The sequence below is a fragment of the Marmota flaviventris genome, chromosome X (assembly GCF_047511675.1).
Source record: "Marmota flaviventris isolate mMarFla1 chromosome X, mMarFla1.hap1, whole genome shotgun sequence".
In the NCBI taxonomy this organism is placed as follows: Eukaryota; Metazoa; Chordata; class Mammalia; order Rodentia; family Sciuridae; genus Marmota; species Marmota flaviventris.
In genome coordinates, this window is record NC_092518.1 from 5,057,291 (window position 1) to 5,079,797 (window position 22,507).

At 39.8% G+C, this 22,507-nt stretch overlaps 1 protein-coding gene across 1 annotated transcript in view; it reads left to right on the forward strand.

Moving 5' to 3' along the window:
- Positions 1-600: 600 nt before the first annotated feature.
- The window catches only part of Wwc3 (WWC family member 3), a 41,563-nt gene continuing 19,656 nt past the window's right edge, over positions 601-22,507 (forward strand). Inside the window, exons 1-6 of the mRNA XM_027946483.2 lie at positions 601-724; positions 3,412-3,561; positions 6,203-6,276; positions 15,006-15,248; positions 19,154-19,243; positions 20,229-20,794. Of these exons, the coding sequence (XP_027802284.2) occupies positions 608-724; positions 3,412-3,561; positions 6,203-6,276; positions 15,006-15,248; positions 19,154-19,243; positions 20,229-20,794 (1,240 nt within the window). The 5' untranslated portion in view covers positions 601-607. The remainder of the gene's footprint in view (positions 725-3,411; positions 3,562-6,202; positions 6,277-15,005; positions 15,249-19,153; positions 19,244-20,228; positions 20,795-22,507) is intronic.

The window sequence follows — 22,507 nt, forward strand, 5'->3', positions numbered from 1 at the left end:
ATGAAAAAAAAGGAGGTTTGGGTGGATGGATGTTTGGATTGAAGGAAGTAATTGAGGTGTCTGGGGGAGAAAGAGAGTAATAAATGAGAGCTAGAGTAAAATAAAAGAGAGGAGACATAAAAGTTTACAACTTTTGCACAAGGCACCGTTATTGAAAAGCTCACTACTTATTGCTATGCCCATATATTCTCCCTGCACACAGATCTCATTCATAGGTTTTTATAATAAATATTTTTACCACTAACCTGGATGATGCTGAGAATAAACAAAGAAGGCTTGATCCTCCTCCCTGAGAGGGGAGTGTACAGCTTCTTATATTATTCAAGCTAGTGATCTCAGTGCCAGCTCTTTAGTAGAGGACATGGGCACCCTCACTTGGAAAGGCTGCTCCTAGAGTGAAGGCAAACATCCACAGTCAAGTCTCAGGTCTTTGTATTTACCATGGGAAGGAAGGTTTCATGAAATATTTACTTTTCTGTGCCAGAACATCACTTTTAACTATTTGCTACCTTTCTATGAAGGTTTTGGGTTTTTATTGTTTAAAAGGAATGTCATGATCTCATGTGGTATGACTCTAATTTTTATTTTAACCAGGATTGATCGGAAGATGTCAAGTGCTCACACCAACTATAAACTAGATGAAGCACAGGCTATAATGAGTGAGCTGCGCACCATCAAGAAAGCCATTTGTACGGGTGAGAAGGAACGGCGAGACCTGATGCAGGTAAGGCCTGGGCCACCCCCTACAGAGCCCACCTACTTGCCTGCCTGCCTACCTGTATGTTATTTATTACATATTATATATTTATTGCATATATAGTTCACATATAATATTATATATACATATTTTAGGCACACATACACACTGAATTTAAATAAGTATATTAATTTCCTGGGGCTGTTGTAACAAAGTACAAACTTTGTGGTTTAGAGCAGTAGAAATTTGCTTTTCTAGTTGTGGAGGCCAGAAGTCAAAATCAAGGTGTCAGTTAGGCTGTGCTCCCTCTGAAGATTTGGGTGGGGTCCTTCCTTGCCTCTTCTTAGCTTTTGAGGCCCCAGGTGTTCTTGGCCTTCCTTGGCTTGTAGATACATCACTCCAATCTGTGCTTCCATTGTTATATAGCCTCCTTCCTGTGTCTCCGTGTTCAAATTTCCTCTTCCTTTCAGGACACTAGTCATTGGGCTAGGGACCACCCATCCAGTATGACCTCAACTAGATTACATCTCTAAAGACCCTGTTTCCAAATAAGGTCACTTTCACCAGTTCCAGGGGTGAACATCTTTTGGGGAAACACCATTCAATCCACAACAATGGGTGATAAATTCATGCTGTTAATATTGAAAATAATTCAAAAGATCAGTGATAAGAGGTCTTGCTATTGCCCCAACTTCTCACCTCCCATAACAACTTTTATTCTCTTCTTCCATAACCTTCCTGTGTTCATACAGATGCAAAAATATGTGAATACTTGTTAAAAGGTCCTCACACAATGCTGGGACTATTATACTGTTCTGCTATAGCTTCCTTATGTGATGATAACATTCTGTACCTTTTCCCTTATCTGTTCCCAACCAGCTTCTTCATTCAAGATGGTTTACATAGGGGCTGGGGTTATAACTCAGTTGGTAGAGCATTTACTTTGCATGTGTGAGGCACTGGGTTCAATCTTCAGCATGACATTAAAAAAACAACAACAAACAAATAAGTAAAATAAAGGTATTGTGTCTGTCTACAACTAAAAAATATTTTTAAAATATATGATTTACATAGTATTTTACCATGTGGATAAATTTGAATTCTATAACTGGTATCATTGTGGTTTTATTTGATTTATGTTTTTTTCCCCTTGATCTCCAATAGTTTCCATTAGTTTTCTAAAAAGTTGAGCTTTTGCAAATGGACATATGCTTGTCTTGCTTGATGCTGGAATGCATTCAATGCTTTGGGTTACAGCCTTTATTTTTCACTCAACACCTAAAGGAGTACATAATGCCTGGTAGGCATTTGCCTAGATTTTGTAGTATGTAAGACTCAAGGGGCATATAAGGCACAGTTCAGACTTATAGACAAAAATGAGACAGATGCATAATAGCTTCCTTACTTGGCAGTGCTTCCTACACAAGTCACTTCAAGGCCCTGAGTGTCTCTTGGAGAATTCCCATGTGTTCATTAAAATGCAGTTTACCAAGCCCTGTCCCAGACCTCCAGAATTTCTAGAAATGGGACCCAGAAATCTATATGTTCAGATGACCTCTCCAGGCTATGATAGATAAATAGTCCATTCATTGTTAGATTTTTTTTTTTTTTTGGCATACTGGTAGCACTGAAGACAGCTTCAGTTTACTAAAGTCTCTGTGCATACCCTATGTCCACTAACTGTATTATACTAACCAATATCCAAGGGTTAACCAGGTGATATTTCATGGCAGAAACACAGAGGATTTACCCTTTGAGGTCAAGCAGGCTACCCACCCTGACCTCTTTGAAGCCACAAGTGCACAGTATTGGGAAAAGCCACCCAGTTCACTTGGGTTCCCCACCATGGCTGCCTTCTTCAGGCAGGATACACAATTTCTGGAAGAAACTTTACGCCTTAGTTTCTTCTTTCAGGTCTTCATAGCCTCTCCAACTCTGAGAAGCTCCAGAGAGGCTTGGGCAAAATCTTCTTTCATCAAAACCAAGTCGGTTGTTGTATCTTTCTTATATGAACTCAATCAATGTGACTGACTCTTTCCCAAAAGCCTTTGTCTTTTTTTTTTCTTTTGAGCCAGTTGCGTGAGTTTCAGTGCACTTGTGCATTCTGGTTCTGGGGTCTGCAGTGTTGCTGAAGGTGAATAGGTCCAAAAGTCTAAAAGAAATGCTAACACATAAGATTTCTCTTAAACTTCCACACAAAGGAGTTCCATGTGCCAGAATAAATACTTTTTCTAATTTTTGGCAACCTAACATCCATATGAGATTACTTTTGACCATGTAGAATTATGACTGAAAAATCATGTTGTAAAAATACATAAGCATTGTCTGGGAGCTGTTGTTATCTTCTGTGGTTAATCTATGAAAGTCTCAAGGTGGCCTGAACATTTTGGATGGGAATGCTTGTTTCTTTTTTTTTATATATCTTTAGAAAACATACAGGCTTAACAAACAGTAAAACTAGTACCATAGCTTTTTTCTATATGCATGTGCCTCCAGGAGGACTCAATCACTATCTGATTTAAATAATTTAGAATTTTTTTAAAGGTGGATTCAGTGAGGAACGTTTATTTTAACTCTAATGAGAATGAAGAATAGGGTGGGATGACTCTCCAGTCATAAGGCTGCAGAACTTGAACAAAAGTGAAAGGACTCCTCCTACAAGAAAGGGAATCATCATTGTCTCTACTCAAAGATCTTGTCTTGATCTCTTTCAGAGCCTGGCCAAACTTACTGATAGCTTTAAGAATAGCTGCTCTATTACCGACTCTATCCAAGATTTTTCTCACAGTGCAGGCGCACTTGGTGATTCTGGTGTCCCTCAACAGTTCTGTGATGCTGGCTCTCAGACTGATACCATGGGAGAGGTATGCTTGCTTGTGTTGTCCTCAGTCATTTGGCTTAATTTTCCATTTTTATTTCAGAAATATTTTAGATTTTGTGCCATTAGGTTTGAAGAAAAAAATAGTGCTTCTCACATCCAGCTGCAATTGTCTAGTGATGTAGGAAGCAATTGAATTGCTTGTTGCCTTATGATTAAGATTCTTAAAGTAGTAGACTCCAGATGGGTGCAGTGGCACATGTCTGTAATCCCAGCAATTTGGGAGGCAGAGGCAGGAGAATCTCAAGTTAGAGACCAGTCTCAGCTATTTATTGAGATCATGTCTCAGAATAAATTTTTTAAATAAAAAGCTGGTGATATATCTCAGTGGTAGAGTACTCCTGGATTCAATCACCAGTATCACAAAAACAAAAGAAAACAAAAATACAAATGTCAGACTCCTTGTGAGAATTGAGTTTAAATGTTATCTTGATATGTGACCAGATAAAGGACCAGATAGTAAATATTTTAGGCTTTGCAGGTCCAGCAGTCTCTGACATTATCACTCAGCTCTGTCATTAGTGAAAAAGCATCCCTAGATGATATGTGAGGTAATGAGCTTCACCGTGAGTCAGTAAAGTTTTATTTACAAAAGGAGGCAGTCTGCTGGATTTGGCCAAAGGGCCATAAGTTTGCTGATCTTTAGTTTAGACCAGCAATTTCCAAAGGCTTTGTGGTTGTGCCACCTTTGGTTAGACTTTGTTGTCATTTCTTATTCTTCTAAAAGAATGTCAGGAAATCAAATTAAAAGAAAATTTATTTGAGACTTGGAAGAATTTCATCAAGTTCCCTTTGATAATTAGTGAAGTATTAAGTTAGTCACAAAAACAAAGTTGGGAGAATCATCATTTGAAGCTGAGGAGTGAATATTCCAAAACACATTATTGTAAATTGGATTGAGTGAAGTTTAAAATTGATTTATTACCAAATGGAAAGCAGGTCATATTTTTATTAGGGCTTATTAAAATAGAATTGAATATACAGTGCCTCCAAATTAAATAAAAGTAAAGCAGAAAGGAGAACACCAATTGATGGGGAAACTTTGGGTTTTAAGTAATTAGCTAATATTTTGAAAATTTGGCAAATAGTGCCTTTTTAAGGTGAGTATAATGTACATTAGGACTTTTTCTCTCCTGGATGTTCTGGAAATGTCCTATATTCAATTTTACCCTCATTATTGTCAAAGGCATACTTGGACATTTTGAACCAGGCATCTTTGGTTTAGAGAACATGCTCGCCATCTGTAACACACAGAGAAGGGTCTGAATCAAAAATGTTTGGCATTTTTATCTCAAGATTTAGGAGTAAAGGAAGGAAGCAAGTGCAAGACTCATTGAATTCCGGGAATGATTTCTTGCTGCTTGTCATAAGGTTAGATTTAGAGTGTAGAGCTCTAAACTAGTGTGAGAGGAACAACTAAGGTCCAAGCTTCTCTAATGATTCCATCAAGCCATTCTAAACAGATCAGGTGGGGAGTGGTGCCTGGTTCTACTACTTTAGCTGTAAATTGTCATGTTTATGAGCTCCTGCAGTTTACTGGGGCTGGCCCTGGGTTGGCAGCTTCACAGCTGTTGTCTTGGTTTAACTAGTTTTTGTTGTTAATATTTTTATATAGGATTTTGTTACTTTCAAATATAATTGATATGAAAATATTAAGGCACAACTACTGATCATACTCTGGGTATTTAAATTGTAACTCTAAAGTTACACCCTAATCCCTGGCTTTTTGAGACCTTGCTTTCTTTTACCTTTGGTTCTTTTTCATAACTTGTGACCTTGAAAGGCATTCTCTAGTCCCTACCTAAGACAGCTAGTCCATCTTCAGATCTTGGGACTTTGTAGTAGAACATCATTATAGTTGTCCCTCTGTATCCACCAGGGATTGGTTCCAGGACCCCCTCAGATACCAAAATCTGAGAATGCTTAAATCCCTTGTATAAAATGGCCTACTAGTAGCATATAATCTATACACTTCCTCTCATATACTTCAAATGATCTCTAGGTGATTTTATTATACCCAATGCAATGTAAATGCTATGCAAATAATTGTTATACTTATTGTTTAGGGAACAGTGACAGGCAAAAAGTCCATCCCTGTTCAGTATAGATGTGACCATAATGGGCCTAACTATATTTTTGATCCTTGACGGTTGAATCTATGGATGTAGAACTCATAGATATGGAGGGCTGAATGTATTTTGCATTTATTGAGGAACTAGACAGTGTAATTCACAAAGTGGGATTTTTTTTGCCTTTTTATCACCTTATGCTAAATAATTTCCTATTTTTTTTAAAAGTCAATTTGTTGCTTTTTTAGAATTATACAATAGATGGATATACTTACCCCATTTTTAAAAAAAACAAACAAAACATCAAAATACAAGTTTTGGGAAAACAAAAGTCTCCACAGCCTGAATCTTAAACCTCACCAGCCAGAGGTGGCAGCAGAATATTATTTGAAGTGTTTCATTCTATGCCTTTGAAAAATTGGAATTGAAAGACAAATTAAAAAAAATAATTTTCATTGTTGCTGAAATTTTAAGTGAATTTTCTGGTTTGAAAATATGTTTTTATTATGTGTTTCTCTTTTTGTTTTTGTTTTTGTTTTTCTCTTGTGTTCCGGAAAGTTTGTCTTTGATGACAAAACAAGACTTGTAGACCGAGTCAGACTTAATTGGCAATATGAGGAAGCCCGAAAGAGGTAAGAAGCACATTTTTTCAATCTTGTCTTCTGTTCACTTATTTCCCACAGAAAAAGGCTTAACACAGTTCCACATTTTATCTGATGGAACACAAAAATAAAGAATCTTTGTTGTTAATGTAGCTTCTTAATACACATGGCAAACTTTCAAGTGCACTTAAAATGTGAAATTCTCAGTATTACAAACAGTTATAAAGATGTGATTCAATAAGAATAGAGATCTTCCAGTTTTCTGTTTTTCACATCCAGATGTGGTGGTTCAGTAGTGTAGAATACAATTGAATTGCTTATTGCTTTGTGATTAGGATTCTTAAAATGGTAGCCTCCTTCTGAGAATTGAGTTTTAATGTTCTCTGGACACACATGACTTTCGAGGGCATGGGTCTAAGTGCTATACCGGGTAGTTAAGAACTCCTTTCCCTCCCTCCCTCCCACAGGCAGCATCAGTTCCTCAAACCAGCATAAGCAAAACCATCCTCTGTTTCATACAGGTGCCTTCTGATGCCATAGACTGATGAAAAAAGCCACATATTGAAGTTTAAAAAATGTTTGAGTATGCATTGGGTCAGCAGATGATAGCAGTGCCTACTTGCTCTCATTTTGTTTGGAGAGAAGTGACATTTATGTTGACCTGCATTGTAACTCACCTGCCTTCTGGAAATTGAGATTCATTCAGGTCTATGCATTGGGTTTCTCTTTCTCACCTCCCTCCCTCCCAGTCTATACCATAGGACATGGGCAAGTCTGCAAGGGCAAATTCAAAATCTTCACCTCAATGCAAAATTTTTGGTGCAGTATTTTTAGCATGGCATGTTTCTCCTCAGGTGTTCAGCACCCCCATTTTCAAGGTTCTGATTCTGCCTTAGCTTTTATGTCCTTTTTTAAGAGACTTTCTGTTGTGCCTTCTGGAAAGAGTCTTAAAGCCAAATTATTTAAAAATATGTGCTTCAGTGAAGGATATATTTTTAAAAGATTTCTTAGTCATAAATGATATAGCTTATCATGGTCGGGAGAGGAGCAGAATGCCAGGTGGGGTGAATGAGTCCTTCTGGAAGCTCAAAAGTTGGGCCTGCTCAGTATACTGTACAGTTCATAGAAGTCCGTAAATCTACTTTGTTGGCTTTTAGAAAATGCAAAAATAGTAAACCATCTGTAAAAGTAAACCATCTGACTCCATGCCACAGAGCCTGCAACTACCATGGTCCTTCTGCTTTCTAGGAGATGTTCCACCCAATTCTTCCTGGCTTTTTAGGGAGTATTTGTGATGGGCTTTAAATGTCCTCCTAGAGTACCACCAAGTTCAGTTACTAATATTGGTTACCTTCACGGTTACATGCTTCATCCATCATGTGTTCCTTTTCTGTTGTTTGTGGGTGCTTGTGAGGGGTGATTGTCTTTTCTGTTCCTCATCTCCTTCCTCCTATTTCTAAATGGAACTGCAAAGTGTGGGTGCTGGAATTTGCTGTGCTGTATTAAATACAGAAACTAGATCATTGCTACACTTAGAAGCAAATTGTTATGTGTGTTGCTGTGACATTCACCAAATATAGCAAGTGATTTCTTTGTTTTCTAGAACTGGTGTCAAGATATTGTAAGTAACCATTTAAATGTCACAATACATTTGGTGAAAAATGAATTTGGGAAGTTACTGCACTTCATCATTACTTTAATACAAATAATACAAAAATATTATTTAAAGATTGCTAGAACCTTGTTAGGAAGTGCATTGCAGTTACAAGTGAGGGTCCTGGCCCCAGTGTTTTAACCTTAGTAACCCAGTAGGGGTTTTGAGAAATTCCTTTTATGGCCTACATTAGAATATTTAAAAATTGGAGATGTGGTTTAAACTTGACCTGGGTTGGCTTGCCCAGTTGCTAACTATCCTTTTCTCACTAGTACACTGGTCTTCATCATAAGGAGTAGACTCTTTAGCTCTCAGGAGATTTCTGGCAATATCTGGAGCCATGTTTAATTGTCACAACTCTAGGGAAGATACTACTGGCCTCAGGTCTTCAGAGCCTAGAGATGCTGCTCAACATCCCTCAGTGCACAGACTAGGTACAACAGCAAGGACTTATCTGGCTCATCATGTCAGAAAGTGAGAAAGTTTAATAAAAGACCTGATGAGGATGACATTGGCTAGAGGGGTAAAATAAAGAATCCAAGAGAGGATGGCTGGAGGCAAGAGGGGAAAATGTGTAGGAAGTAAACCTTGGAAAACACTTACCTCCAAGGGTCCAAGAGCAAAGGAGGAGCACCTAGCAAAGGATTCCAGGAAGAGAGCAGTGGAGAAGTCAAATCAGTTGGCCAACAGACCTCTGCCATCCCAAGGCATCCTGATCTACAGAGTCTAGGGGAGAAGGAGAGCAATGGCAGATTTTCATAAAAAAAAAAAAATATTGGCAGTCCTAAGTTAGCCCCTCCCACCTCCTTTCTTAAAATTTCCCAGCCTGTAGGAGATGTCACAGAGATGGTGCTCTCTGCTGGATTTAAAGGAGGAGAAAGATAGAAACTTCTGAAGAGTTTCCAGGGGCCAGCATTATGGATGAAGATCATTTAGATGGGAGATTTTGATGGTTGACAATGAGTTGATAGCTTCAGTGGGCTTCAAGCAGCTTAGAACTAAACTCAAAGTGTTCTTGTCAGTAGAATTTACCTTAGCCAGTTGATTACAATTCATTGTTTCCAGCCCCTCCAGGTTCTGCTTCCCTTTCTAGTTGCCAGATATCTGGGCATCTTCTAGCCCAGTCAAGCTGACACATACAATTAATCATTACACCTTCCTCTGCAGAACCACCTGTGCTTTGCCAATTCTAAAAAGTGGAGATGTTTATGCCTTTATGCATTCTGGAGAAGTCTTTCCTTGGATATGTAGATTTGAGATTGTTTTTACGAAGTACAAAATCGTCAAAATGCAGAGTACTGAACAATGTATTCGGATTTAAAGGAAGTTTGTGGAAGTGGAATTTATAATTCTAAGTTTTAGTATGATTTCTAGAGAATTCCTTAACTAAACTACTACTGTCATGGTGACCAATTTTGTGTTTTCAACTCTGGATCATGTAAAATGTACCAAAAGAACTGTTTCTTCCATCTCTTCAGGAACAGCTCTTTGGATACTCAAGTCAGATATTATGTTAGGAATATTTTCACATTACTGGTTGAAAATTTTTAGAGTTTTTAAAAGTGAAGTTGGAAGAATATGTCTTCTTGAAGCAGTCCTGATGACACAGATGACTTCTTATTTTTAAATTAAGAGTACTTGTTCTAGAACTGTGCACAAACTCTAGCTGTTTCCATAGAAACACTAAGTTCAGATAGGAACAATATTTGGTCCAACCAGTTTCTCTGTGTATTAATTTTTGTTGCCATGATCAGTTCTGCTGTACGTGGTTGTCAGGAATCAGTGGTATTATGATTCCAGTTCAATTTGATCCATCACTTGGATTTTACTTTTATTTTGCAAGTAACTTTGTATCTGGGTTTGGGGGAATGAGGTACAGCTTTGAGGAATGAAGAAAAGTATCTTTGCCACTGCAGTCTATCTTTCCCATTTGGGTCAAGATAAGAAACCTGAAGACTTTCTGATATATATATTTTAATTTTAGGAAGTTGCTTTCAGAAGATCTTGCTTTCCAAGGGGAGAAGCTGTTAGAGCAGGGAAGGTGGGGACAGGGCTGGATTTTGATGTATTGGTAGAACATTCTTGCACCATATGTTCTAGATGCAGAATTGTCAAATTTTCCACAGAGTTAAGTGGAAGCCAGGCACGGTGGCACATGTCTGTATACCAGCAGCTTAAGAGGCTGAGGCAGGACGATTTTGAGTTCAAATCCAGCCTCAGCAACTTAGGCCCTAAGCAACTTAGGGAGACCCTTTTTCTAAACAAAATATAACGAGGGCTGGGGATGTGGATTAGTGGTTAAGTGGTTTAATCCTTCGTACCCAAAACAAAACAAAACAAAAAAAGTGGAATGGACACTGATTTATCAATACTTCGTTCAGTCAACTGAAGTGATTTCATCTTACATCTAACTTAGATCTCAGCTGAGGTTTTCTTTTTTTTAAATTTTTTTTAAGAGAGAGAGAGAGAAATTTTTAATATTTATCTATTTATTTATTTATTTTAGTTTTCGGCGGACACAACATCTTTGTTTGTATGTGGTGCTGAGGATCGAACCCGGGCCGCACGCATGCCAGGCGCGCGCGCTACTGCTTGAGCCACATCCCCAGCCCCTGAGGTTTTCTTTAACCTTTGCTTTCATTTAGATATTTACAAAAAGAAAGCTAAGAGAAAAATGTAAGAAGTATTGAATATGTAGTTACAATTAAATCTGAAGGCATGATGCTCTAAGTTGACACCATGTCATGGAATGTGGGATTAGGATCCATCATAACTCATCACCATTAACTGGAATTGTGGGTTGCCTGGAGTTTTGTTTGCTATTCCAGAAAGCAGCAGGATTTTAGAAAGATGAGAAATTATACAGTAGATTGCAGGTTTTAGGTATTCGCATAATTGGAGATTGATTACCCTTGATATGCCTCAAAACTTCTTAATATTAGAAGTGGGGGCTGAAATTGTGGCTCAGTGGTAGAGCGCTTGCCTGGCATGTGTGAGGCACTGAGTTCAATTCTCAGCACTGCATATAAATAAAAAAAATAAAGGTCCATCAACAATTAATAAAAATATTTTTAAAAAATATTAAGTGTGGGGCTCGGGTTATGTGGCTCAGCAGTCGAGCACTCAACCTAGCACGTGAGAGACCCTGTGTTCAATCTTCAGCACCACATAAAAATAAATTTTTTTAAAAAGTTATTGTGTTCAACTACAACTAAAAAATATATTTTTTAAAAAAAATATTAAGTGTATTTTTCCTAGAAAAATGCAGATCCTTTTAAGATTTTCATGTGAATTGTGAAGGTCTGAGTCATTTCTGCAGCATAAATGCAGGTTTCTATTCACGGTTTAATTTTCTAGGGTTGTAACAGACAAGGTGTTTGGGCAGAAATTGTAAGGGGAAAATTATTTATATTTAGAACTGTTTATGGAATAGAAATTGGAAAACACATAATAAATATGAAACCTGATTGCTTAAATGAGGATTTTACTTTTATTTCTTCACTATCAGGGCATGGGGACATATTTTAAATCTTTTAAAGGCATTTGTGACAGATTATATGTGGGCCATAAAACGTATTACCCATCAAAAATGAAAATCAATAAAACAGGTAGTTGACTTGTAGGGAAAAAAAAGAAAAAAATCCTTGCCAATTTTAAGTGGCTCTCAGTTCTCTTTAAAAATGAACTTGGAAAAGTTTTTTTTTTCTGCAAACCTTAATGATGACCTTGCTTTTCTTCCATGTATTTAATTTCACTAAAATGATATTTCAAAGAAAAGCCTTTCTGGAAATTGCTTTTCCTTTAATACCCAGAATAGGAATGATGGCCCTCACAGGAATAGGGTTCCAACCAGTTGCTCAGCTGTTTGGCATGGATAAAGAGAAGGTGCATCAAACCTCAATACATCTGTGTTTAGTCTTAGGCAGGAAGTCTGTTTCTTCAAGTAAACCTAACATGCTAAAGATACTCCCTGTGGATGACTGGCTCTATTCCAGGCCAGCAGCATGGTAGACAAGGCACACTGTTTTAAAGGCACAGCCATTTTGTCTTCCCCCATGGAGAATATGTGAGTGATCAATTGTTGAAGAAATCATTCTAGTGCTTTTGACTTTCAGAACAGACAGACAGATGTGCCTCTCTTGACCTGGCTGAAGTGGACCCCAAATGTCTACACCCAGAGTTTGGATATAAGGAAGGAAATTGTAGTTTTCAATATATGCCAATATTCTTCTAGATTCATAGCTCAAAAATAAACGTAACCATTTGCATTGTTGTGAAATTTTATTTTAAAAGCACAGTTCTCAAGCAAAGAAATGTTTGCCTATGTTCAGCATAGCCTAAATAACTTTTCCAGATGGATTGCAAGAAATCAGCCTCATCCGGATTTTGTTTCTGCTGAAGAGGTCGTCCCTCCCCATATGTCTTTGCATATATTTCCTGCAAGCTGTGGAAAGTTACAGTTTGGCTGCTGTTCTATTTCTTTATGCCCACAGTAGAAAAGCCTCTTGAAAGTTGCCCTTTGCTTCTCTTCCCTCCTATAGTCATTTTCCTCCTCATTTTTTTTTTTCAGATAATGCATATTACTTGAGATTTTCCTGGAAAGGTTATGATTATCTGAGACTGAATCTTCTGCCACCCTCAGCAACTTAAATTCTTTTAGATAGCAGCTAACTGAGAGCTGGTAGACTCAAATGGCATCTTGAGCTCCTTACAAACCTCAGGAAACTTGAACTGGGGGGTTCAGCTCAGTGATAGAACACTTGCTTGCCTAGCTTGCATGAGGCCCTGGGTTCCATCCCCAATACTGCAAAAAAAAAAAAAAAAAAAAAAAAAAATAGAAAAAAAAAACCCCACAACAAAACACCTCATAAAAGTCAAAAGGAGTGTTTTGAAAATGTCTGTTTATATTATATGTATGATAATTAGATCTGGCAAGCTTTAGCTAGGCTCAAATAGGCTTTCCTATGGATCAGATAAATTGAAATGAAAAAAAAAAAAAAAAAAAAAAACTATGGGACACAGTAGATTTTCTCATTGTTCTCCAAATCAGTTATATTTATTTTTGACTTATCTACAGTAGAATGTTCCAGAAATTTCATTTGGTGTGTCTCATATGAGTCTGATTAGAGTGTATATTTCTTGGGCTTCAGTTATATGACTGTCATAAATTTTAATTACTCTAATTAGACATAGGTGGATGCTTAAGCCCAGTTTTATTCCTAACCCTGTTGGGCTGCCTCTGTCATCATTTTTTTTTTCAGTGACATGATTTGTTATCATTTTTCAACACATTTTCAGGAAATTAGTTTTAAGTTAGAAAAATTGTCTAAGGAAGCTACTGACACTCAACTTGTTTCTTTGCCTTCTTGGAGAAATGGGCTTGAGTTGGATGTATGCGTTTGAGCCCTAACCTGTATACCCTTTCCTTTCCATGTTTGGATTGATTTGGTACCTGGAGAAAGAGCATATCATGTATGATCCTCCAGCCAGGCAGATGGGTCCTTGTGCTCATGTCTAGATCATGCAAAGCCTGACCTGGCATAGTACTTGACAATGAGTTTTAGTGTATGGGCCAACTTCAGTCAATTGGTTGTATCTGTGTGGATTGTGGTGTTGAGAAGGACTCTGAGGGCTGGGCCCAACAGGCAGGAAGCCAGATTTGGTTAGTGCTGTGCATCCTGGGCACAGGAGGTAAGTAGTCTTGGCAATGCTCCTGCCCCATGTCTGCCATCCCAAGTTTAGTGAGGATGATCCCATCAGTGCCTAATGCAAATGCTTAAAACAGGCCAGTTAGCAACCCCCAGACGAGGCAGGGCTGCAGAGGAGGCAGCTTTGTCTTGGAGCAGTGGGTGTCCACCTTGAGCAAGCATCAAAAACACCTGGAGGGCTTGACAGACCCCAGATTGGCAGGACCCATTCCCAAAGTGTCAGATTCCGCATGTGGGGCTGGGTTCTGAGATTTGCATTGGTAACAAGTTCCCAGGAAATTCTGAAGCTGCTGGTCCTGGGACCCCACTTTGAGAATTGCTGCCTCAGAGATATATGTACCTGCCACTTAATTGTTTTCATAGTACTCTCTCATCTTAAAGAAGTCTTTGCATGTTTTTAGGTATGTGTACCAAACTCGATCCTCCAAATCATTGGGTTCAGGTTGGGTCTGGCATAACTAGTTTCTGCCTGGAAACAGGCAGCCTTACTTGAGGGGCTTAAAACATACTACTATTTTAAAGGGTGATTTACAAATATGAGCTATGTCTGTTTCACTTAATCAGCATTAGATACCACTGCAGGACACAAAGTATGATGCAATCTGTTTGCCAGGCAAGCACTGAAGATTCAAGGGCATGGAAAGTGACAAGATTCTCTGTTTTTATACCCTAAGGATTGTCACACTGACACCTTTGGTGAGATTGACTGGTTTGCATCTAGCCAGATGATCACATGCCAACTTCTACATTCATGGGGATGCCTCTCATTCTCTCATATATTTGCTGGCATGCTTGCCCACTGTTTAATGCTTGAGCTTTTGTTGAGCATCTGCTCTCAGCAGGGTGTTGTGTGTTCACATCTGGTTGAGGTCTCAGGTGCAGGAAGTAGCACATACAACCAGCATATGTGGGCATGGGTTTTGGCTGTTCTCTCCTATATTTTGTTTGTTTTGTTTTTTGACCCCCAATGGATATTAGTGCTTAAGCATGGCCAATGGGAAAGAAAGCCAGAAGGTTCTCTCAGTATCCAGCCTAGTGTTCAGCTACTGATGATAGTGGGGTGGGGAGAAGTGAGCAGCTTTCCTCTACTCTGGGACATCATCTTGCAGGAACCAGGGATCTGGGGAAAAAAAACTAGTGTGGTCATGTTGAGGACTGGTGGACTTTTTGTCAACTGTTTGAAGCAAGTATGAATCGTGGACAGGGTAGATTATACAAAGGACTTTTGCACTATTTTTATGACCCATCATTCCCAGACACTCTTAAGTTTAAGGTAGGTGGCATTACTTAACTATTTACTTAACAAAGTGAGTTTACAGAATCAGTGATGGTGCAGAGAATGTATAAAGGTGATTTTTTTAAGTTCATTGACATCTTCCTGGGCCCCCCTCTCTCAGGGTCGCAAACATTCAGCAGCAGCTGGCCCAGCTTGCTAATGAGTCGTGGCCAGGCATGGCTGAGGCCGACAGGGACCGGCTGCAGCTCATCAAAGAGAAGGAGGCCCTGCTTCAAGAACTGCAGCTCATCATTCAGCAGCGGAGGTCGGCTGAAGATGTGGCCAGGCTGGAGGAGGAGAAGAGACGCTTGGAAGAAGAGATCCAGCGTGCGCGCGCCACATCTGCACAAGGAGCAACAGAAAGGTGGGCTGGTCTCCAGAAGTTCAGGGGCAGGTGGGACCAGATTCCAGTGAAGAACCAACTGGAAAATCTTAATTAGATAGCATATATATGGCTTCAGCATGTTCTTGATTAGTACAGGCTGAATATCCCTTATCCAAAATGCTTGAGCACAAAAATGTTTCCCATTTTGAAGTTTTTCAGATTTTGGAATATTTGCATAGACTGTACTGGTTGACCATCCCTCATTTGAAAGTCTAAAATCTGAAGTGCTTCAAAATCTGAAACTATTTGAGCATCAAATATTTGAAAAGAGTTTGGGAGTTTGGAGAATTTTTGGATTTTCAGATTAGGGATGCTCAATCTATACTGAGAGCAGCTACTGAGGCATTTCCTTGCTAAGTCAAGGGGAGATGGGAACATGTGCTTTCCATGTCATGAGAGGTAATAGCTCTTCCCAAGGCTCCCTGAGCCCCTTAGAAATGGGAGATAATAGAGAAAAGGGAAGACAGGTGATGCAGCACCTATATGGAGCCCTTCCTAGAGTAGGTTCCTGGTGCTTTCACCTATATTTGTGGAACAGTACCCTGTGCTGGCTTGGGGCACCAGCAGGAAGATGGGGAGACAGATGGTGGTACAGCTTTGGAATAAAGTGGCTCTCTTGCTCCAGAGAACTGGCCCCTGTAGCACTGTGGAAGTCTACCTACTGCTTTTATCTCTGACTTTCATTTCTGGCCAAGGCAGCCTGCTCTTTCTTTTTTAGTAGGAAGTCAACAGCCTATCATGGGTCCATTTCTAACCATACCTTTCCTAGGTTGGTCTTGAGACTCTTTCAAGCATAGGATACATGAAGCCAGAGTCTTTTGTATTCTTCAGTGCCAAGTTGTTTGGCCTTTCATCATATGCCATGTCTTCTGGTTTCCATTTGCCGCCTGCAATCACAGATTGTGTTGAAGGCTTGGTCTGCTTTCCACATTTAACAGCTGTCCGCAGTTTATCTGTGGCTATCTGCTGAGTTTTGGAAAGCCCATCCCCCAATTGTTAATATACTAGCTCCCTAAAACTCAGTGTATCAACATGACCTTATTCTGTATTGCTATGAGCATGAGCATTCTCTACCTAGAGTTTAAGTCACTTAAATTATTTGATCTATTCAGATGTACCCACAACTAATATTTTATCACATCTTATGACTGTTCTTTGTATGTGTTGGGCAATCTTTATGTTTGATTCTCATTATTAATCTTTTGGATACATGAGTGTGCATTATGGTATTCAGGACCCATGGCAGCATTGAAGAAAAGGAATGGTGTTTGGGAAGTTCAACTCCTGGTAACAGGCAGAGAGAATTTTGATCTGCCTGGGATGATGGCACCCTATATCATCCCACTCAAACTGAGTTGAGTCTGAATCTTAAAAGGAGCAAGGCAACTGAAGTTTTCTTCTGTGCTGCTGTGTTTCTGCACATTTTTAGTTAAACACTGCCTTCCATTTTACCCTTGGTATTCTCCTGTGTGTGTTCTGGATAGAAGGGCCTGGCGTTCTTGTTCATTCTTGACTAAGGATGGTAGATTTGGTCCCACAGTGCTTCCTGATTCTCAGGAAGCCCACCCATGCACCCTTGACTGTGGAAATTCGGCATGTGTGAGTACTGTGGTCCCAGAGTACAAATTCCTGGAATTCCCTAGAGTCAGTGTTACCCTGATGCCTCAAGGGCTGCAACACCCAAACTGGACCAGCTTTCACCCAGATGGCAGTTTCTTATGGGACCAGGCTGGGTGTTAAGTTCTGGGACTCAGAACCCTCAACTGGAACTGAATTGATCCAAGGGCATGACCTTGGCTAAAGAGGAACGTACACATGTGCTGAGCTCTTTCCTCCCATGTGCTTTGTCTATTCTATCCACTGCATTGTAAGATGAGGTCAATGCCCCAAGAGAGCTGCTACTGCTCTTTGATATTTTGTGCCGAGTGGATGCAGACACATTTCTCAGTGTTGCCTCCCTTTATTGAGCTGTGCTTGAAGACTGGAAGTGTGGGACCCATGCTGGGAGACTTCCTCTAGCACAGACTGAGGGGCAGTAGAAGGAGACCCAGTATGGATCTGGGCACAAGGAACCAAGGTTTGTGTCTTAAGGCTGAGTTGTGGTAGCTGTATGACTGGGGCCTGGCCTTTGCCTTGTCTCAGCTACAGTGTCATCAGTATAGAGAGTTCCAAGTTATAGATTGAAAGCCCAGTGAGGGGCATAATTTAAACTTCCCCTTTTTGACTCTTCACTCTCTACATCTTCTGAAAAAAGAAATTAAAGATGGTTTTTTGAAGTTATTTCCTTTGCTAAGCCTTAGGTAGGAATTTAAGTGTAACATTAAATAGGAAAATCTTTCATGAGTAAAGGAATTCTCTCTTTCTTGCCATACATAACAACAGAATTGAATGATAGAAAGTAGGGGCAGTGCAGAGTCTCAGTAAAATGCCTTGACTTAGGTTCAAGCTGACTTGACCAAACCTTAAACTTGCATAGCACAGGCAAATTACTTTCACTCCTTGAGTATCAGTTTCCTCATCTATAAAATGGGAATAGGATCAAGTGAGCAGTCATTGAGATACAACATATAATATGTTCTTTCTGTACTTGGCCTTGCTTCTCTTGATATGACCAGCATTATTATAAGTGCTCAAGAACATTGTGCTTTCTTATGTGCTCATATATCTCTTTTGGCATAACATGAAAAATATACCCAGTAGAATGTCAGCATTACTTTTTAAAAGTTATTTTTGTTTGTAAAAGTAATAAATTGAAATGTTCTTCTTAAAAATTAAAAATTTTAGACAAGCAAAATTCTTTTTTAAACATTATAACTGGAAGAGTTTATTATAGCTGTTTTCAAACTTTTGGGTTCCAGGACCTCCTTCTACTGTTAAAATTACTAAGGATCCCAATGAACTTTTGTTAAAAGAATTATTCTAAATCAGTCAATATTTACTGCTTTAGAAATTAGAATTGTGAAAATTTTAAATATAATAACAATTTTTATGCATAAATAGCATTTTGAGAATTTTTCGAAACAGAGTGAGAAGTATTATATTTATTCTATATTTCTATAAACCTCTTTAGCATCTGGCTTTCCAGAAGGCAGCTGCTCAGGCATTTGATCTGTTATCATATATCACTTGTGGTGAGCATATGAAGATCTGACTGCACATGGATATATAGTTAGGAAAGAGGGGAACTCTTAGAATCCCTGATGGATTCTTGGGGATACCCTGGGGTCTGTGGACCACACTTTAAAACCATTGGCTTGAATTTATGCTATTCAGCTTTAAAATTGGTTTATAGTGGCTCTAGTTATTAAGGTATTTGATTGAGTAGGAAATGTTGTAGCCCATGTCAATCAATGGAGCTTGACATTGTTTTTGCCTAGAAAGGGGCCTAGAATGAGGAAATTGAATTTGTTCTAAGGAATTCTAGCAGATTAACACATGATCTGCCTTTGGGCCAGTTCTACTCTAGTCTCCCTTCCGTCTGTTCTTCTACCCACCCATCCTCCTATCCATCCACTTACCCCATCCACTCTTCATATGACCATGCATGCTCTGACCTGCCTATCCACCTATCCACCCACCCACTCATCTACTTACCCATCTGTCTACCCATCTATGCTCCCACTCATTTTCCTGTTCATCTGCTGCCCTGTCCACATACAGATCAAGTGTCTGCAATGTACCAGGCACTGCTCAGAATGTCAGGGATGTATTTTTCCAACAAATCCCAGATTTTATTGTCTTGGCATTTAAGACCTAGATGCTTTTAGAACTGATAGTCATTCCAATGTAACTCATTTGTGGGGAATTTTATAGTTGAATTTCTTGTTATAAAAATATACTTCCTATTTTTCAAATCCTCCAATAGACTATTTTCTTACCTGCAGGATTCTACTTCAAGAAAAAAGAAATTGTCTACTTATGCAGCTGGAAGAAGCTACCCGCTTAACATCTTATCTCCAGTCCCAGTTAAAAAGGTAGGTTCCTTTAGAAGAGAAAACTATACTTAATTATCGTGTTACAGTGACATGTACATGAACTTTATTAATTCCCGTTAGCTTGTATTTTTCTCCTACTGAAGCTTGGAACCTAAAGTGGTGTAAAAGAGAACAGAGATGTAGATAGATATGTTATATTTTTAAGATAATCTGCTAACATATAACTCGAGGGAAATGAGTAAAAATTTGGTTTCATAATAAATAACAAATCTGATGTCAAGTTTATTGAAGCCTTTTGTAATCTAACAGCCTTAGAAGTGTTCATATATGCACATAGACATTTTTATTTTGGGAGTTTTAAAAAACGATATAATTTTTTTTTTTGTACTAGGAATTGAACCCAGAGGCACTTTACCACTAAGCTACATCCCCAGCCCTTTTTATTTTGAGACAGGGTATTGATAGGTTGCTTAGGGCCTTACTATGTTCTCAGGCTGGCTTCAAAATTGCGATCCTCTTGCCTCACCCTCTGGAGTTTCTGGGATTACAGGCATGCCCTGCTGCACCTGATGGATATGAATATTTTAAATATTCATATTTAAATATTTGGATGCTCAAAATAACCACCTTTTCAAGCACATACTGTATTGTGAGGCATAATGTTAAGAACTTTATTTGAATTACTTTCTTAGTTATTCCTCCTAACAGTGTCATGAGATAGGACCTGTGACTGCCTCAACCCCAGCCAGCAAGTGGGAGGCTCAAAGAGGTTCAGTAACTTAGCGTGCAGCCAGCTAGTGACTGTGGGGAGGACTCCAACTCAGGCACGAGTCTTTGTTGTTGCTCACTGCCCTCTAGTGTCATTCAAAAGAACAAAGGAGGTATCAATGAAAGTCTGCTCAAATACTCCCCGGGGTTAGGGCTAGGCTGGGATTCGCTGTTCCCAGGTGCAGCAGCCTAGTTGTGCTGCTTGGCCGTGGGAACAGCTATGTGCGTCTCTAAGATAGTTTCTCTCTCCTTTCAGCCTGTCTGCCAGCACCCTGACAGTGTCCTCTGGGAGCAGCCGCGGGTCCCTGGCCTCCAGCCGGGGATCACTGGCCTCCAGCCGCGGTTCGCTGAGCTCAGTCAGCTTCACCGACATCTACGGCCTCCCTCAGTACGAGAAGGCCGATGCTGAGTGCGGCCAGCTTCTACGCTTCGATCTGATTCCTTTTGACTCCCTGGGACGTGATGTCCCCTTCTCAGACCCTCCAGGCCACCCGGGCTTCCACAAGCAGAGGCGGTCCCTGGACACGCCCCAGTCGCTGGCATCACTGTCCTCCCGCTCTTCCCTGTCCTCTCTGTCGCCCCCCAGCTCGCCCCTGGACACACCTTTTCTCCCGGCCTCGCGGGACTCTCCTCTGGCGCAGTTAGCGGATGGTTTTGAAGTGCCAGGCCTGGGTGCCCTAGACAGACTGCGAGCACAGGCCTCTGCTTTGGGGGATGAAGATTTGCAGGGCACTGCATTACTTCAACCACACGGATTCTCTGGGGATGGGGAAGGACCTCGTGAGCGTGGACCCCAACTGGTTGGGGCTCCCACCAATACAAGTAAGTGGTGATGCTTATCCTGAGAAGCAAGATTAGAAACTCAGGGATGATATTGAAGTGGCTGGTGGCTTTTAAGTCCCTGGTGAGCTATAAGTTTACAAACATTGATAGGGTTAGAAGGGTACAGACCTGCTGTAGGGAAAGATAATTAACATTGACAAAGTAGTCTTTGCCAGGTATTTGGCTTGTTTTAAGAATATATTTAATTGTTGAAAATAAGGGTCAGAACCACACAGTCTCACACATTTGGAAGTGAATAGAGAGGTATCAAGGCCTCAATGAGTTCTGCAGCCCATGTGCCAAGGTAGAGCATACGGTGTGTGAGCCCACCTCAACCAGTGTGTGAACTAGTGTCTTGTAGTCTAGTGGGAAGCCTACTTCCTTTGTCACTTTGACTTCATCTCTTTATCCTAGTTCTCATAGTATTCAAGGATGAAATTCTTTCAATTGTGGAAATGAAAATAATGGTATAATTTCAAAGACATGTTAGTAAGCATTCAGTCTTTTCTACCAATTCTATTTTCTGGTGATCTAGCTAGGTAAAGCTTCATCTGCCCAGTTGTGTTAGTTTGACTCCTCTTTGGTGCCAGGGTGCTATTGAGGACAATATTGATCCTATGTGCTTTTTAAAGCCAAGCCCCAGCATCTTTAATTTCCTTAGGTTTTAAGCAGGATTAAGAATAAGATCTCCCATTCCTGAAGTTCAGCCCATTTAATTAACTTTCACTTACACAGCAGAAATGTTTTAGACATACCACTTAGGCAAACACTAGACAATTTGTATAACATAGTGGGTCTCAACCAGGGGTATTTGTGCCCCCCCCCGCCGGGGACATTTGGTAATGTCCCTGTGGGAGAAATTTCTTCGTTTTCACAACTGAGGTGAAGGATCCTACTGCCATCTAGTGGATAGAGGCTGGGATGCTGCAGCACATGTGTCAAGGTAAAAATTTTACTGTACACAGTGCTGCCCGCACAAAGAATGATCCAGCTCAAAATGTCAGTAATGCAGAGGATGAGAAACCCTAGAAATGTACTATTGAGTGTTTACACAACAAAGGGGAGAAATAAAACTAGAATACAAAATTAATGAGGTGTAGTGGAAACAGCTTCAGACTTGCAAACTGGAGACCAGGATTCTGTTCATTTTGTTTCTTGCCCTATTGACTGCTAGTGTGTGACCATGAGCTGTCTGTCTCACCTTCCTTGCCCTTGAAGGAGATGATCTTTATGCTCTCTTCCATTTGCTACCATTCTGTTACTTATGAGATTGATTGATTGATAGATGGAAAGGTTGATTGATCTTTAGATCTAGCTATAAAATAGTAGCCTGCTGGCATTTATATATTTAACCAGAATTCAAGCTGCTCCATGACTTTTTTGGCATTTCAGTTATTTTGGTGTCTTCCCCTCTGTGTTTGAATGCACACTTTTTTAAATCCCCACATATATTGTTTTTGTAATTCACATATACAAGTAACCTTCATCCCCTTTGTTCTTCTTTACAGTCCTACCAATTTCTCTTTAAAGTTTGAGATTCAAGACTATCAGTCTGTTTATACAGAAAATCCACACAAGATCTAAGGGCCCCTTTGGGCCATGGAAAAGATAGGATGTGGGTGGGGGGAGAGGCGGCAGGGGGAAGGGGGAGCAGACTTAATTTCTTATCCTGGTTTCTTTGCTTTCCTTCCCACTCTGTGGCATACTTTGTAA